General features: G+C 40.0%; 2 protein-coding genes across 15 annotated transcripts in view; one reads left to right on the forward strand and one right to left on the reverse strand.

Annotated features, from left to right (window-relative positions):
- CASP3 (caspase 3) lies at positions 1–12,092 on the reverse strand. Of its 9 annotated transcripts, none has more exons than XM_041427965.1 (9): positions 11,997–12,070; positions 11,343–11,583; positions 7,872–8,008; positions 6,707–6,799; positions 5,744–5,868; positions 5,115–5,243; positions 3,070–3,245; positions 2,449–2,566; positions 1–1,401 (listed from the first exon to the last, which is right to left on the reverse strand). In XM_041427965.1, the coding sequence occupies exons 4-9, from the start codon at positions 6,778–6,780 to the stop codon at positions 1,175–1,177; spliced, it is 849 nt and encodes a 282-aa protein (XP_041283899.1). In that variant the 5' UTR covers positions 6,781–6,799; positions 7,872–8,008; positions 11,343–11,583; positions 11,997–12,070; the 3' UTR covers positions 1–1,174. The 9 variants fall into 9 exon arrangements, with proteins under 9 accessions (XP_041283899.1, XP_041283900.1, XP_041283902.1 ...); XM_041427966.1 differs by having other exon boundaries at positions 11,251–11,583; XM_041427968.1 differs by having other exon boundaries at positions 11,988–12,065.
- The window catches only part of PRIMPOL (primase and DNA directed polymerase), a 16,411-nt gene continuing 9,929 nt past the window's right edge, over positions 12,024–18,505 (forward strand). For 2 of the 6 annotated variants that reach the window (XM_041427954.1, XM_041427959.1), the window contains exons 1-5: positions 12,128–12,461; positions 14,547–14,617; positions 15,825–16,009; positions 17,062–17,153; positions 18,123–18,264. In XM_041427954.1, the coding sequence (XP_041283888.1) occupies positions 14,599–14,617; positions 15,825–16,009; positions 17,062–17,153; positions 18,123–18,264 (438 nt within the window). In that variant the 5' untranslated portion in view covers positions 12,128–12,461; positions 14,547–14,598. Of the gene's footprint in view, positions 12,462–13,082; positions 13,190–14,546; positions 14,618–15,824; positions 16,010–17,061; positions 17,154–18,122; positions 18,265–18,505 lie in introns of those variants that run through there. The other 4 variants (XM_041427956.1, XM_041427958.1, XM_041427955.1 and 1 more) reach the window with 4 other exon arrangements.

Consider the following 18,505-nt stretch of genomic DNA (forward strand, 5'->3'; position numbering starts at 1 on the left):
CCAAGAAACAGTATTTAATTAAAATAAAAAAAAAAACAAGTAGAAAATGCCTCTGGAAGTGGACATCAATTTGCCAACATTGTTTTTGCTACACAATTTTAAAAGGGTTTCAAGTATTGTTTCGCAAGCACCTATAATAATTTCATATTCTGTTTTCCACTTATCTTAAAAAGAATGCTGGAAGTTGAAATATCAGCAAAAATGTTTTGCAATTTTGTAAAAGTTTGTCTTACAAAATTCAGAGTCAAGAGATATAAATTTCCTATTCGTTAACACATGGAATTAGCATTATTAAGTGAAATTTCTCCAGTACCACAAATATAGGTGTTCACACAGATTACATGTGGCACACACAGAGCCAACCCATTATTATTTAAGGCTGAAAAGAGGAAAGGAGACTGCTCAGAATGCAGACTTCCTTTTGCACTGGTTCTTATAGCCCCAAATATGCCCCAACAGCTCCACCCTTAGGGAGCTGCAGAAAAAGACATTTTGGAAGACTGGTCCCTTGGGCACTCAGCTTCAAGGTCAGAACACAAAATTTATTTTGAAACAGCTACCATGCTGATATAATTGTTTTATCTAATATTCCATACACAAAGTTAGTAAATTATCACAAATTACCAGGAAAAACTGGCTGTACTCTAAACATGCTTTGTAATTGTATGCAAAAATATGAAATGGCTGTTTTCCACAGTTTATGCCCAAAAGTGTAAAAATAGTTTAGGTTAATTTATAACCTAAACTTTAAGAACTTGAGTTACGAAGAAATGTGTGACGACAGTACTATCATATTACCACCAGTGACATTCTGAATCTTCTTTGTAAGATTTGAAACCAAACTATTTAAGAGAGCTGTTTATTTTCTCTGCCCCTTCAGAAATGTAGCAACAAATGCTACATTTCTACAATGCTCCAACAAACGATCTGATCTTTCTTCAGTCTTCCCTTCCTAATTTTTTGCAATACTCAAGCGCTACTTTCAAATCTGCTTCAGCTACTCAGTTTTGCATTTCTACACAGCCATACTATGTTTTATCTCTAACAACAGACATATATCTAACTTTGAGACACTTCAATGTGCCACACACAGTAGTGAACAGATTTAACAGTGGTATTTTGTACTAATATTGCATATAAAATGCAGATAAATAGCATGAACTGAAAAATTGTTTTAGGAAGGGAAATAAAATTCTTTGGTGAGCATAGAGACAATACATGGAATCTGTTTCTTTGCATTAAAATCCTGTTGAGTGGAACAGGACTCATACTCTGCCACTCTGCGATTGACACGAGTTAAAATCTGCATGAGTTCAAGTTTCCTTGCGTGTTCCTTCAGCATTTCACACAGTGACTGAATAAACCATGAGCCTTGAACTGAATTCCTCCAGGAGTAATAGCCTGTGGAAGAGAGCAATGTCAAAGTGATGAGATGAGCAGCCTTTGATACAGGACAGGTCAGCAATTAGACCAATGCATTGCTTCCAATGGCAACCAATGTTTTAAAATAAGCCAAACCCACCAACCACCAACATTTAAATTTTATAATCTCCACAAATTCCAACTCAAAATCTTTTTCTAATCGTGTCAACTTTTATAATCTAAGAAAACCTTAAGTAGGAAGAAAATCAAACGTCAGGAAAGTTATCTTCTGCTGCAGCAATCTTAGTCATTAATCACTTACTACTTTTCTTGGGGTACACAAATACAAAGAGGTGACAGTACAGATGGAAAATGGGTTTCAGTGTCATTAGTTTCATGAATATGTGCAGAATTAAAGACTGAACCTACTTCTGGTAAGTGGAAATAGGACATATGAAGGGCTCTGCCACTACCAATTTTGCTTAAGGATGCAATACAAATACAATCAGTATACAAATAATATGCTGGTACTTATAATCCACTTCTGCATATCTGATTGTTTTGTTCTCTGAGAATAATAGCTTTTCCTCTTGCTGTAAATTATATGCACAACTCCAATTAACTGAATTTCCAGCAGATGAACATTTGAGGGTTTGCAAGTGAGAAGAATATATTCAGGGTTTGGTAAGGGTTTTGTAGGGACTGAGAATAGCAACTACTTCAACAAGAAATCAAGTCAGATTTAAAAAAGTCATTGAGGGAAGTAAATATTTATTTCCAAAAGAAAGTGTACTGGGTCTGGCTGAGCAGGAGTTCATTTTCCTACAGCAGCTCTCACAGTGCCTGTAGCTGGAAATGTGCTGATAACACCCCAGTGCTTTGGCTGCTGCTGAGCAGGGCTGCCTCCCCAACATTTCCCACCAAGGGGCTGGGACTGGGCAAGATCCTGTGAGGGGACACAACTGGGACAGCTGACCCCAACTGACCAAAGGACATTGCAGACAAGTGAATTCACCCACTGGCTGGGTCCCACTCCCAGCTGTAATTCATAGCATGAGCACAGGCTGACATGGATCCAGTCCTCACCTGGAGCTGTAGAATAGGCATACAGGAAGTCTGCCTCTACAGGTATTTTCTGACACATTGTTTCTTCTGATCCACTGTCTGTCTCAATACCGGAATCTAATTCTGTCCCTCTACAAGCCTATTTGGTAGAAAGAAGAATGGAAAATAATATTAAAATAGAAAAGTAAAGGCAGTGATCATTATAAGAACATTGATATTTTGTGTTTTAAAAATTATAATATCATGATTAAAATCTTCAAAAATAACAAGAATTTATGTGTCATTTCCGTTAGACAAGACTCAGAAGTAGTAACACTTGTTTAAATCAACTAAACAGTTTGGGTTTAATGACCCAGCTAAACAGTTTGGGTCATTCAAAAGTGCACTCAGAAACTCATTAAAATATTACCTAATATTTTATTTAATACATAGAATTAATGCAATGCCAGCTGTTATAAATACACACTACCTAAACAGGGAAAATTGTGCCACTTGAGATCGGAAGAGAATCTTACTCTGAAAGTAATTACATTCAAATCTATTTTAGAAAGGATTAACTTTTTGCACCAATAATTAGTGGGAAATGGTATTTTATCTTAACTATCTGGCTGATTTGATCATCATTGTTCAGCTGTACATCACCTGAATGAAAAAGAGTTTGGGTTTTCCTGCTAAACTTCTGCACCTGTCACCTCTGAAAAGGCTTGTTAGTGCTTTCAGTTCCAGAGGCCCATCTGTACCATAGATCAATCCTTCGTCGCCATGGCTTAGCAAGATGCAAACAAAGCTGCTTCGCTTGCTGTGATCTTCTTCAGAAACTTGAAAGAGAAAAGAGAATTATCTTAACTTCCTGCACTCTAAAAATTTGGAACATTCGATCCTTCCTAGGTCACAGAAGTCTTTAAGAACTAATTTGCACGTTTAGAAACCTCCAAGGAGTTTTCACTTCTGAACACAAGAAGCTGCTTACTTTACCTCAGGAGGCTGGGCACAGGAAACCCCAAATTAAGGGCCAGCCCTACCCACTGCAAGACAGCGTCACAGAGCGAGACCAGGAACACTGTCAGGAGACAAAAAGGGTATTCCCACAGTGTCTCAAAGTTGGAATGATATACCTCATTCATGCAATAATGGTCAGTCTCATGATCTGGGATTGGACTGATGGAATACCCTGGGTTTTGGGAAACAAAGGAGAAATCCTTCCTCTCTTTCCAGTTGAAGTTGATGCTTCAACTACTTGGATTACATGGGAAATAAATGTAGCATGACGGCTGTTGCTGCTCCTGCAGGTACTAGCAGTACACTTCTCTCTCACTTTTTACCTGTGGTGAGGTCTAGAAAGATTTCTGAATCCTCTTAATTTTGCACTTACAGTTATTTAAGCTTGATATAAAGCGTAAATATATAGTTTTATTTTTTTTTCATCTTGTGGTATACAAATAGCATAGAATCTATATTTTCCTATGTCTTTTGTTGCCTGACATTGTGAGAAATGTACTTGAGGACCAAGATGACTTTTTCAAATTTATTAAAAGGTACAAACAAGGTTAAAAGAAAGGATCCAAACGAAATTATGAGTGGTAACTCAAAAAGATGCAAGAGTTTGTAGATGAAAAATAAAAATAGTCCCTAAATCGGAAGTTTTACTGTTTTGTGCTTAACAAAACATTAAATATCTTCTTCTAGAAGGAATGAATTGTTTCAGCTTTACTCAAGTGATGTACACTCAGGCATTTCTACAATTTATGGACAAGCACTGCATTTAGAAGAGTCACATTTTCAGCTACTGTCAACAGACCAGCTGCAACAATACTAATGAATTAACCATGTCTGGGAACATTTTCTGGCATAAATATTAACTGGCACTAAAGAACCTACATCTATGTTAGCAAACACTTTCATTAAAAAACAAACAAAAAAACCCCAAAGAACAAAACCAAACACAAAAACCAAGACAGGGTTGCTGCAGGCTAACTGCTGTTGGGAATAATCACTGGAACACTTTCACTGATAAGTATGACCTGGAACAGTCTGGAGAGTACTAGTGGGCATGAGGCCCAGTCATGGCAGAGAACCTTCCAACAGTTAACTAGAATGGCCTGTGTTCCAGGGCTACTGACACCTCCAGGCACCATTTAAAGTACGGGTCTGGATGTAGTCAAGTCCAAACAAAGCAGAACTGACACAGTAGTATAAAGCTCTCACTTTAAAGATGGGTGTTTTGTTTCACAAGTTAAACAAAATTTGAGTTGTTTATCCAAAAGAAAATTCAGTCCACACACCTACAGTTCTGGTCCCTCAATCAGAACTCCTCTTTGGGCCACACCACTAAGCATTAAGCACAGAACCCCTCTACCCAATCTAGCAGTTTTCTTTCCAACTCACAGAGCTTCAGTGATCCCAGGGTCAGAATATAAATCAGTCTGCATTTAAGTTTCAGCCTTTTTTCCATCCTTCTTTAGAAGATGAGAAAGGATACGGAGACAACAGTCATGGCACAAAAGATGGAGAGACAGCTAAGATGGATAAACATAGAAACTATGATGCACATGTCATCCTTAGCAATAAATCACCAGAAGGTGTGAAATAGCATCTAAAAGAACCCAGAAAGAAGAGATGTGAGGGCTAGAGATGTATTTGGAAACAGTGGTTGACTTAATGCACACACACAACATATAACAACTTACCATTTTTCAATAGCTTAAAAATGCCCTCACATGAAAGATCATTGTTGATCTTTATTTTATATCCCAACTTCATAAAAACTTCTCTGACACTTGCAGCATCTGCATCTGTACCTGAACGGGGCGACATCCCTATACACAAGAGAAATGTGTTATTTGTTTATATTATACAGATGGCATGGTCTGATTGAGCCAAATTATTTTTCTTGTTTATAGCTGTATCAGTCTGAAATATTCCATAATTCCAGATCCACTCTAGCAGAGACAACATTGCACTGTTACATGGGCACACCATCTCCCACTCTCTGTACCTCTATTGTAGATTTATCTGCATCTTATTTTTATATCTACTTATCTATTTAAGGACATAAGAAGAATTTAATTTGACAAATAGAAATCATGACAAAAAGGTAAGACAGACTTGTACTGCTGATAAATTTTCCTCCTCATTACTGCTACACCCTAATGTGTTCCCTCTGTGCATATTTGGAAGAATGGACTGAAATGAATCACACCCATGACCTAATTTTAGAGTGCAATCAAAACTGGTCTGCATATTCAATTTTGAAGAATAACACAGAGCGTGAATTTATCTAAATTAAGGAAAAAAGTAAAAAACTTGTGAGTGGTACCAGTATGTCGGTAGAAGTTCTTATTGTTTATTATTACACATTCCCCCATCTCTGGATAATCCATTCTGTAACTGTAGTCTGGCAGAATTCCAGAGTCCATAGACTTGCTAGCAGGTAGGTTCTTTCTGTATAGAAACCAGACAAAATTTAGGTGTTAATTTCTGATCTCTCTTTTCAAAATAACGACAACAATAGGCTATTTTAGCAAGCCAAATGAAACTGCTGAGGTTGCATTTGTAGTAACTTTCTGTGGAACTTGCAACAAGCTTGAAATTAAAAGAATCAAGAAAGAACTGTGCTTAAAATTGCAATGCCTCTGCACAGGAGAATATGAAAACTATGAAAACTTAGTTTAAGGATGGCAATTACTGTATCAACAAGAAATCAGTTGGGCTTTTTTACTATCATCTTTTGAAATCTATGTACCTGGAGGAAAGGTTAACTCTGAGAAAGCAAATCTGTTCTGAATTCTAAAGAGAAGTTACTATCATTGAATTTTCACAAGAAAACATTTAAAACCTAAAAAGATGTGGCAGCTCCTTTTCTGCGTAAGCAATAGCCACTAGCATGATAGATACATCTGGATGAAGCTGGACTTTGGGGAGACAGCTAACACAATAGCTAAGAGCCATAAGTCTTCTTCAACATCTAAGGGCTAGCTGAGCACACACTATCCCAAAGTATGTCTCATATGCAAGTATGACTGTAAGCCACTTGTCCTACTCCACATACAGCAGGCTGCACACCAGGATCTCCCCTCGAGCAGAGATGCCTCTCTCAGATACTCCTTGAGGCTGAGACATCCCTTGCCACAACAGGTTCTTGGTACGTAATTGATAGCATGCTAAACTTTAAAATCTTAGCTCAGTGATATTAAGGATTGATTGTACACATATAATCTCTTAGACATAAACTGCTGACCAGACTTAAATTGAAGACTTAAACCAAAAGTACCTCACTTACCCTTTAAAACCTGGAATAGATTTTGCATCTGCCAGATCTTCCCTCAGATGTGGTCCATCTCCTATGTCTGTCATTATTGCTTTCAGTTATCAGCTTGAAAATGCAAGAAAATAGAAGTTTTATGACAGCTCACAGAATAACTTTAGCCTAGAATATTAGTAGGCAAAAAAAAAAAAAAAAGCATTCTGAGTAATCTCTACACATTTTATATTTGAAAGAACATTAATTATTGCCTTCTAAAAGAGCTCTGGAAAAAGTCTGCAGATCTCTATGACCAAATAATTGAAAAGACCTACAAAAAGCAAGGTAAGAGAGAAACAAATCAAAAACAATCTTTAAATATTGCAATGTCCCCAGATGCATTAGAAATTAAGAACCAAAAATCAAGCAATACAAGTTATTAGATATGTGCAAAGACTAACATAGATTAGAAATGAGGTCATAGTAGTTTGAGAAATGAGTAATTTCTCTGCATTCCATTTCAAATGAAACATCAGTGCATCCCATTCTGGTCTACGTGAAGGCAATTGCAATAGTAGTAAAATAAAACTACAACAATATAATTTAAATCAGTTGATGAAACGAACCCTATGCTGTGGGCTATTTACTTTTATGAGAACACAGGCCAATAAATTATAATGGATACCAAAGCAGAAATCAATTCAAAAGCATTCAATCTCCTCCACAGTTACTTTGTGTACACTCATGGAACATACTACCACAAGGTACCTTAAACTCAAGTGTCAGAAAACAAATATGCACCATAAATTTAAACCACCAGATAGGACAAAGTAATAAATGCTTAGAAGTGCTGAGACCTCAAGAAGTCAAATAAAGCATTACAAGGCAAGAATTTGAAAAAAAACCTTACTTTAGCAGATATATTTATGGTAAATAAGAAGGTATAAATAACCAGACCAAGTATCAAGATTTGCTGGTCAGATATGATGAAGATTCTTATTCAAGGCTGAAGTTCTTTGGGGCAAACGATATTTGCCATTTCACATCATGATATTATTATTATATTAAGTCTCAACTTTGCATCTGTACTTTTGTTAGTACAACAAAATGCCCATTTTTGTGGAAACAATTACTGCTGCATCAGAAGCATTGATTTTGTTATGTATAACCTGCTTTCTTAACTTGTTTCTAGGAAGACACTTACATTTTTACTGGCTTCAAAAGATCTTCAGTGTTACTCTGAATATTATTTCAGAGCACTGATGCAATTAAATCTTCTTCTTCACCAAATTATTCCAGACTTGACAACTGTATTACGTAATGCAGCAAACAGGAAATTTCCTGAAAATCAAATTACCAAAATATTAAATAAGCTTAGTATTTTAGAAATAAAATGTCTAAAATACATTTTATCATTACATTTTAGAAATTTACTTTAAAGACAGTATCATGGGGTAGGAACTAAATCCACAATGGTGAACTAGACTGCCTAGCCTCTTGATCTGGATTCATCCATCCTAACTTCAAAGTCTAATTCATTAAAAGTACCCTGTGGGAAGAAAACAGCAAGCAGCTCTAAAGGGCAATTCAAATACCTACGACCTGTGGCATACAGTGATCCGACCCTAGAGAGCAGGGAGCATTAGCACTGCCAGAAAAGAGCTTCTGATCCGCAGCAATTGGAAAGAATGGCTTTCATTGACAAGGATGCTGTAAGTTCTGCTCCAGCACAGCCCAGCTTCAGGATTTTCTATGACTTTTTCAACCATCCCTACTACAATATCCTTGGCTTTAGTTCTCAGCTTTCCTGAGCTCTCAGCCTGAGCAAAATTTGTAGGAAAACACCCAAGCAGACTGGTCCACCATTCTGATGCCACTCGTACTCTTCCTTCTGGAGAAGAACTAGGAGCATGAGCACAACCCAAACCCTTCACTGTGGCTGGGGTTAGTAAGAGAGGGAAATTGTTAACTTCCTTCATCTGTTCTTTGTTTAACAACAGTAATAAACAGCCACACCATATAAAAAAGCACAGCACCATGTGCCAACTCTATTATCAAAACCAGCTAGCATGTGCACTGACAGCAGTGTAGCCGTGTCAGCACAGAAATCAACTTCTGCAAAACCCCAGGTGTTGATCCCAGCTGTTTGGCACTGTGAAGTTCTGCAGTGCCAGTGCTGCAAGTCCACGAAGGAGAGAGTGTACACTAGTAAATATGTGCCTCCAGAAGATGTGGCTAGCTCCTGTTTATCAGATGAGCCACCTACCAAGAGCTACTTCAAGACTCAGCCAAAGTACAGGGAAAGCCAACACTCTCTGGCCAACAGATGAGCCCTTGGAATCTCGAGGGAGGGTAAGGGGCTTATTAGGCTCTCCTGGGTTCACATGAACCAAACTGCTGAACAGCAGCAGCCTCAACTAAGCAAACTGCAAACCCCTGCGAGCACTGAATGCTTCTTACAACATAAATGTTAAGGCAGGATGCAAACACTAAGAGGGATCTTCAACATTTAAGTGACATTAAAATAAGACTTATCTCCTTGACCCTTTAACAACCTTAAATTTTAAGGCTGTAAAACTGCTGTCCTTGATCCAGCGCCAAAGAAACAATGAAATTGGAAGAAGTAGCTAGCAAAACCTACAACAAATGATATTCGTTTCTTTCTGAAAAATGTAAAACACTACTTGCAATACTGTATCATAAAAATATTTCTTACTAAGTCCTCTGCAAGCCCAGTTCACAGCCTACAGTTACAATTGTTCAATGAAGTGTTAGAGCTTCCTGCAGTCTACTTCATCACACTGGAGCTTGTCTGAGAGACTCGACAGAAGCTATAGGGATTGTCTAGAAAAACTGGTTGTAACACGTTAAGTATTTGAAATGTGCATGGTTTACCTTCAGAACAGAATCTGTAGCTCACTTTTAATATCCATCAATTCCTGAGCGCCCTCAGGCACCAGGTCACCTGCACTTCTTTAAAGAACAAAAGACACCCACAAAGAGATTTCTCTTCTGTTGCTAGGCACTCAAGTGTTTGAGCCAGCAGGGTCTTTTGTGCTCTAAAGCACCGGTCAGGGTAACAGCAGTGCTCTCTGGAGGATGGTGCTGATTCTAACAGGCCACTAAGAATTGCCTCATCTTGCTTTAGGTAATGCAGTGAATGCCATGCATTTCCCTGTGGAGGATGATCTCATCCTGCTGGCGGGAGATGTGGGGGGAAGAAATCACGGCAGTGCTTTAAAAATTTATTACAGATTTTTATTCTGCTCTTTGATGTTATTTTCTCTGAAAGCTCAGATAAAACGAGCTTTTAACTATAAGGAAATAAAAAAACTAAGTTCTTGAAAAGAACAACAGCATTTTTATAATCTAGCAAAATACATTCTGTAGATTTTAGGGAGCTTATTTTATACTATTGTATTTGAAAAAAATACAATTAAAAAAATGAGACAGAGACAGCAAATATAAAGGTGATGCTACAATGACCTTTACATATACTAAGTAGTAGGAAATAAAGTGGTTCAAAAAGGTCCAAAGCTATGCTCTGCAAGCTACCAAAAAATGGCCAATGTCTCTCTGCACAGCAATAAGAGCGAAAATATTTTTCCCCTACATAAATGCAGTTATTTCAATGCTTTTCTTTTGATAAGAGAAAACAATAAATAAAACAACTTTTTACTCCATTCCAGACTGGATTTACTTATTCTACCTAGATCTAGTGAAAATAAATTCACATCATCATGTGTCACCACTGCCAAAAGAACCACCAGGTTTCTTTTTAAAGAAACAACAGAAATGAATGGTATAGTGATAAAAATAATACCAAAGCTTCTGAGACAGGAAAAAGCAAATAACTAAACTGTCTTTACTGACCAACTGGATCCTGAAATATGCAAACCACAGGAGACAACACATGTTCAGTATATATATGTCGCTACAAAGCGGTGAGAATAGCACTACTAAAACACATGCTCAAAACAGACATCAGCAATGTTAAACATCTCCTTAAAGATAGGAAAAGGGCAGTTTTCCACATCACATGACTGCAAGAGAAAATGTCAAGCATTCAAAGAAGGTATTTTTTGTACATGAACATATACATGCCATATCATGATACTAATGCAGACATGCAAATTAAAAATGTTCCCCTCTACAATGTATCACGCTAAACAATAATTATCTGACTAATAACAGAAGGAAAATATAGAAGCAGACTATATGAAAAAAACAAAAAACATTTGAAATATAGCATTACATTTTCTACGAGGCACTATCCCCCCACTAAATAGTGCTACCACAGATGGAAGGCTGAGACAGCTCTTCCCATTGCTTCTGGTGTGGATGCAGTTGCTGGAAAACCCTGACACTGGGCCGGCATTCTGATCTTCCAAAACAAACAGACTTTTGGGTACTCAGCATGAAGCTGTAAAATCAGCTGAATTACTCCGAGTACAGCTGAGACCCTTGAGCTATTAATTCACCTGTAGCTATTAATCACATCACCTCCGCTATAAGCAACAGCCATATCAGGTTCTTTAACACGAAGGGCACGGCGTGTTAGTCTGAAACCCACAAGCAGATACCTGAAGGAAGAACTGTAAGTTACAGGGTGAAAGACTACAGACGGCCAGCCCTATCCTTCAGCCCAGCAAGGAACAGGCAGGGCACAACACACCTCGGGCAGGGCCTTTTACACGCTTTTTCACAAGTTAGCCACAGCGCCTGCCAGGACCCCAAACACGCTTTTCCTCGGCACAGACGAGGCTCAACGCGCTTTGTTTTGGAAGATCCAAACACAGCTTCTGACCCCGCGTTTCCGGTTATTGGTCTCCCGAGGGTCAGAGAGCAGCTCAGCGCCTTTCTTTTCTTTTCCTTCTTTCTGCCCTCTGTTTCAACAGCTTCTCCACAGAGACAGGCTGAAAGGGAACAAACTAGCTACCTCAGGCTTCTGGACAGCTAACACCCGCGGCCCGCGCTCTGCCCCCGGGCAGGGGAGCGGCGGCGCTGGGATGGCACCGCGGCCGCTCTCTCCCGCCGGGCCCGCAGCCAAGGCCGGGGCTCATCCGCGCCCACCACCGACAGAGCGACCGCCGGGCCTGCGGGGCCGGGAGCCCCGCGGGCAGCTGGGGGAGCGGCTCTCTCAGCCGGGCCCGCCCCAGGCGAAACGCGGCTCCCCTCCTGCTCCCCGCAGCCGACTTCCTCCGGGAGAGATGCGGGCGGCCACGCGGGCCTGGAGAGCCACAGCCCGGTCCACCCCACCGCCCCGCTTTATTCGGCCGCGCCGCCGCCGCACCCGCATCCCGGCACCGCCGTCACCCACCGGCCTCACCGCCTGCTCGCTGCGCTCCGACCTGCGTCTTCCCGAGCCTGGCTTAGCGGAGCGCTGCTCGGCGCCGAGAAAGCCCCGCCGCTGCCCGGCCCGCCGGCCCCGCCCCGCGCAGGGCGGGCAGCCGCTCCGATGGCGGCGGGGAGCGCGCGCCGGCGGTGAGTGAGTCGGTGTGGCGGGAGCGGCCCGAGCGAGGCGGGCCTGGCCGGGCGGCCCTCCCGGCGCGGAGCGAGCCGTGCGAGGCCGGGCTGAGGAGGCGCGGGGTGGCTGCTCCGCTCCGCTCCGCTCTCCCGGCGGAGCTCGCCGGGCTGGGCCCTATGGCGGAGCACTGAGCTACCGCGCCCTGCGGGCTCTGAGCCGGGTCCGGCTGGCCTTGCTGCTCTTCGGTGTGAATGGTGTAACCCAAAGCTTGTCGGTTTGCGCTGTTGCTTGAGTTCCTGTGCCTGCTGAAACAAATGTGCCGTTCTGGTACGTTTATACTATGTTGGTGCAGCCTCATATTAAATGCTGCGTGCAGTTTTGGGCACCATGAGGATGGAGAAGGGCTCTGGGGGGAAGCCATATGAGGAGCAGCTGAGGTCACTTGGTCTCTTCATCATGGAGAAAAGGAGGCTGAGGGGACACCTCATTGTGATCTTCAACATCCTCATGAGGGGAAGAGGATGATCCCTTCTCTGTGGTGACCAGTGACAGGACCCAAGGGAATGGTCTGAAGTTGTGTCAGGAGTGGTTTAAGCTGGGTATTAGGGAGAGGCTCTTCACCCAGAGGGTGTTTGGGCACTGGAATAGGCTCCCCAGAGAGGAGGTCACAGCACCAACCTAACAGAGCTCAAGAAGCATTTGGACAGCATTGTGAGGTGCATGGTGTACATGGTGATTCTTGGAGGTGGTTGTGCGCAGGGCTGGGAGTTGGATTAGAGATGATCCTTCCAACTCAGAACATTCTGTGATTCTGAAAGAATGGTGGTTTGTAAAGGAAATGGCCATTTAGAGTAATCTGTGGGGACAATTACTAAATGAGCAGCCCCTCTCATGACCTCAGTGAGTGAGATCCCTGTGGGTGAGCTGCCTGTACCTTCCCTTGGACAGGGTTTTTGCCCACCTGTGTGGTGACTGTCCCTGCTGCCAACAGACCTGCCTTGCGCAACAGCGCTCTGACACTGAGGGCTGATTTTGGCTTCATCATCAACTTTCAGGTCAGTTAGTTTCATATTTGTACATTGACCTTCAGTAGCAGAAGTCAGATAACATTGGAAGCTGTGTATTCCAGCTTCTCCTAAGAGGTACTAACCTACTTTTTGAGGTCTTATCCCCAGGTCTGACGTAGTGAGTTCTGCACTGGCAATCTTGATTTGAGGAACAGGTTGTCCAGAGGGGTTGTGGAGTCTCCTCCACCGGAGATGCTCAGGAACCGACTGGACCCAGTCCTGTGCCATGTGCTCTAGGATGACCCTGCTTGAGCAGGGAGGTAGGACCAGGTGACCCACTGTGGTCCCTTCCAGCCTGAGCCATTCCGTGATCCTGTAACTGTAGAGGGCACTTCCTCTATCAGGAGGGCAAGATAAACATTTGTTGTTGGGAAGATGAGTAGTGTTTGTTAATATGCCACTTGTCAGCTCAATGGAGGGGTAGCTAAACTAATTTTCACTAATATTAAGGAATTTAATGTGTTCTTCTTAGGCTGAATCAGTAGCTGGGAGAAAATCTCATGGATTTATTTGTGTCAAGGACCATGAATTCTGCTGTAGAATTATGTTGCATGATACACACCAGCCAGGAAATAAGTGTAGTGTTATTTTGAGTAGCAGGTGATTTGCATGTCTCAGCTTCAGTTGTCAGCAGGTGTGGGTGATATGTTTTGTCGTTATCATGAGAGGTAAAGGGAGAAGAAGTCTTCCATAAAATAGAGAAAATTAAATAGCAAGCTCTTTAAGTCATTGCTCAGGAGACATTTTTCCAGACTACCCATGTAGTCATCCTGCTGAGTCACTAACACTGAAGTCCAAACATGTTGGTGACAAAATTTCTTTCAATCAAGTCAAACAAAAATAAGTACTGCCCTTATTTCTGGTGGGATGTAAGAAGGGATGCTGAAATGAGATTTTCCCAGTGAACTCAGAAGGCTGATCTGTAAGTGTTGCTTGTATGTGCTCTAAATAGATGTGTTGTGGTATAGTTCACAAAGGAATTGAAATTGCCTTGAAAGGACTTGACATGTTGGACTCTTGAGAGACCAAGTGTTTGGACTGCAAGAACCATGATAGGTTTCAGTTTAAGGTAAGGGTCATCACCCTTCTCTCAGGTTCAGGCATCCTTCCAGCTGTGTTTCTGCAAAAATACAGGCTGATATAATTAGAAAGTTTAAAATTAATAAAGAATTAGGGGTTTTCTGCTTCACTTTCCTTTTATAATGGTCATCTTGTGGAAAAATGCTGATGTAGGGATGTCTTTTGCACCCAGTTAATTTACAGCCAGCAACATCAAAATGAAACTGAAAGTTTTGTTAGCACTTCTGAGAAATGCTGATTGCTATCTATAACTTTTCATTCCCAGAGAAGAAACTAAGAGCACAAAAAAGGAGTGAAGAAAATGCACAGATCAGAAGATGGACAAGGGGGATAGAGGTAATATGTTTGACCCCTGTTAGAGAAAAAACATTCTGTTTTTAAACTTGATGCAGGCACTGACTATCATGACGTTGGCAGGCTTAGAACAGTGGGCAGAAATGTAAGTGTCCAGGAACTTCTGCTGTGGAAAACTTGGAGGGGGAAATGAGAGGATCTAAAATTTGGGCTTTGGGGTTCCACAAGAATATTTAAATACTTAAATTTGCCCTGTGAATCCAGCTTGTTTGGATACTTTTGAGTACGCTCGATTTCATTTTTATCTTTCACTGCAACCCAGGAGCTGTTAGGAGAACCAGGTGGTTATGCTGGGCAGAACAAGATTTCCCTTCATGTTTGTTACTTCTTGCCTCTCTTCCTCTGTTTCACAGTTTCCTGGCAGTGCTTTTTACTGATTTGCAGGTGTTCCAGTTACAGATAATTGTACATATGTGTGTTTATGCTTTACTACATTACTCTGCAGCATTTGGATTACTTTATGGAACTAGAAGCTTAAAGGTTGCAAGATAGCAAGAGTTGCTGCATGGTTCTATTTCTTGAAAAGAGATAAGATTGCTGTTTTAAGGTTGTGAAAAATATATGAGCTTTTAAAGCAGGTGAAAGTATGAGTGATCAATAGCAAAGGTCAGCAGTGGAGAACAGAGCTCTCATTTTGGATTTTAGTTCTTTTGCTTCAAGATACAGAGCTTAGAGCTAAAGTCACTGAAGTCTTAACTCCTCCTATGAACTCAAATATTGTCCTAGCCATACAAATTAATTATCTCATTTGTCTCCCCAACCATAAAGGAAAAATATTTTTTTACTCTTAGTATTTTTTTTACTTTTACTCTTAGTATTTTTTTACTCCTTACTGATGTTGTGTGCCTAGTCAACAGTTTGTATATTTTCTGAGGAGTGTAATACCATTCTGTGGACAAAAATGAAAATTCCTGGGCCTTCTTTCTCTGTCTTTATTCTGTTTTGTTTACCTTTGATAGTGTTAATATGAAGCTCTTGTACTTCCAAAACAGTGTAAAGAGATTTAATATTAAAATGAGTATCATAGCAAGGTTGGGTGTTAATTTGGAATATTGGCTCCTCCCAGTTAATTAATAAATTACATTCAACAAAACCAGAATCAAAAGCAGTGAGGAGTACGGGATATATCCAAATTGAAATTGCCTTGCAAGTGGATTAATACTGATTTGACTGTCTGTAATTGCTTTAGGAGAAATGAAGAGAAAATGGCAAGAAAGACTGAAGAAGGTGGAAGAGCTAGCATCTCACTATGAAAGAAATCCTCTTCCTACAGTTTATAGACCAAGACTGTCCAAACCCTCTATGCCATCCTCTGTTTGGAAAATATTTTCTCGACAGGCTGAAGCTTTTAATTATGTAAAATCCTGCGAAGAGGTATATTATGTGTCAGGGAAATGTCTCTACTCTTTTTATGCTTTCAAGATTGAACATCATTTAAAATTGCTGTTGGGAAGTGAAGTCTTTATCAGTTTGCAAGATCTTTTTCTTCCCAATCCTGAAAGAGCAAGTTTGGGGTTTTTTTGTCTTTGTAGGTCATGGTGCACTGGAGGTATCTCTAAGAAGTACTAGTTCTGTTCTAACATACAAGTCAAAATGTGGTGTTAACTTTGAACAGTAAAAGTGCTTTTTGGGAACATTGTAGTGATAAATTTGCTCCTTCTCAAGATGACCAAGCTGTCAGGGTGGGCAGGAGAATGGGGAGGTAGTGAGAATTGAGTAGGAAGAAAGAGGAGGAAAAAAATGAGGAAGAAAAAGAGATAAAGAAGAGGCAGAGACTACATAAAAACACAAGAACTCTCCAGTGGCATCTGAGTAGCCAGTTCAGATGATTGGAAGTGATTAGCCAAATAAATATTGTGTGAAAGGTATCCTCTCTTTTCAATTTAACACTTTTTAAATTGATTGCTATTTTTAAAGAAAATATTGAGCTTTTCTCCATACCTGTTTCAGGTATTTAAGTAATCCTGGCAGCCTGTTTTCCAAAATAGGTTCTCATTGGTTTGGCAGTAGTTTTTTTTCCATTTTCTTCTCAGATTTCCATTTTTGGATCTAAACAACATAATGTCTGAAGAATATTTGCTCATAAAGCTTATACTGTCATCATATCCATGAGGCTGCTCCTTTCAGGACATGGTTCCTCCTCGCTTTAGATGCACTTGATATTGACCAGAAAAAAGCAAGAGTTTACAGAGGAAACAGTTTTCATTACTGCACAGCAAAGAAAAGCTTCAAAGTTTACCCATGTAACTGAAATCAGAATGATGTTCTAAATTAAAACTAGATGCTACTGAGTGTGGAAAAGGATAAGTGATCTGTTTATAGTTCCCTAGTATTTATTAACCTTTAATTGTTGCCAAATAGGAACTTAGGAAGACTTAAACTTTTTTTTGAATAACAAAAAACATTCAATGTTTTTATTTGAAAAGGATGTTCATGTGTTTGCTTTGGAAAAGAACACACAGAGTGGACAGAGGTTTTACCTTGTGACAACATATGAAGAGCTTTGGTTTTATTACACGTGAGTATTTGAGAAGGTGCCCTGAATGTTAGTAAAAGTTAGGGTACACTGGCTATCCTACCTACTAGGAGCTAGCAGTGGATAGGTATTCCCAGAAGCCATCTGCTGCTCTGAGTGGCACGGAGCTGTAATGGGTTACCTGAGGAGTCATCTTGGCAATGGGAAAAATCTTCACAAGGACAAAACAATATATTCTGTAGTGGGTTTTAACTTTCTTTTGAGTAGCAGGTTGCCATTATTTCCTGTGGATTAAGTACTCTGTCTGTTGAGCTGAAATTTATTAACAGTAGATTTTGCTTTTGCTGTCAGCTTTCCTCAGGGGATCATACCAACACATGACAAAAACATACTTCTCTGACTAGTCATACACCAGTTTCAGTGGGTGTTAATGCAGATGTCTGGAAACTGATTTATGGGTTTGCATTTGCCTGATGTAGTTCCAAGTATTGACAATTCAGTCATGAACTGAACTTTTCCCCCATTTGTTTCTTTTACAGTAAAACATTTGGCTATGAAGTGAAAGAAGTCTGAGTCAATTTTAATACATAAAGCCTGATTTTTTTTCTGAAACTGACGGTGGGATTATTTTTAAATTTAGTTAGAAAAAAACCCCATATAATCTCTTTGTTTGTGCTATAGACATATGAATGATAACTTAAGTTTTTTACTGTAGTTTTCATAGTTCCTTGAATTCTCAACATTTCTGTATGTATTGTAAGACTGGGAGGGGGCATGGAGAGGAGAGTACTCTACAAAATTAAATTCTAGGCCAGACAATCTTTGCTGATACTTGATGCTGATGTTAGTTACAAATTTTTCAAAGCATTATAGGGCTGCTACATTTTTTTAGTATGGATGGTTGATTGCAGAATAAAATATGTGGGATCCTTGTTTACAACTGATAAGCATGTTTATGATGCTCATAATGTTTATCATGAGAGGTTGTGATTTGTTTTTGTTTTTCCTTAGCCAAGGTTGCAAAACAAGTCTTATGCATTGCTATGAAGTAATTCCTGAAAAAGATGCTTGCAAACTTTATTTTGATTTGGAGTTTTACAAACCAGCAAATCCTGATGCAGATGGCAAGAGTATGGTCATGAAGTTAATTGAGGTAAACTGGAGCAAAGTCATGCTGTAGATGAATATGAATTTATTGTTAATTTAATATGAAACCAATTTACCACTTTATATTGATTATGCTATAGTACAATTAAAAGAATTGCAGACCCGGTGATTATTTTTAAGTAAGTAAAAATACTGTTTTAATTAAAGCAAGAGTTTAATCTAAGTGAGAGACAAAAAATTTGAGAGACAAAAATAAAGAATGATGGCTGTTGGACTGATTGCATTTA

Source organism: Onychostruthus taczanowskii, unplaced genomic scaffold (genome assembly GCF_017590055.1).
Source record: "Onychostruthus taczanowskii isolate IOZ18803 unplaced genomic scaffold, ASM1759005v1 scaffold12, whole genome shotgun sequence".
Taxonomy (NCBI): Eukaryota; Metazoa; Chordata; class Aves; order Passeriformes; family Passeridae; genus Onychostruthus; species Onychostruthus taczanowskii.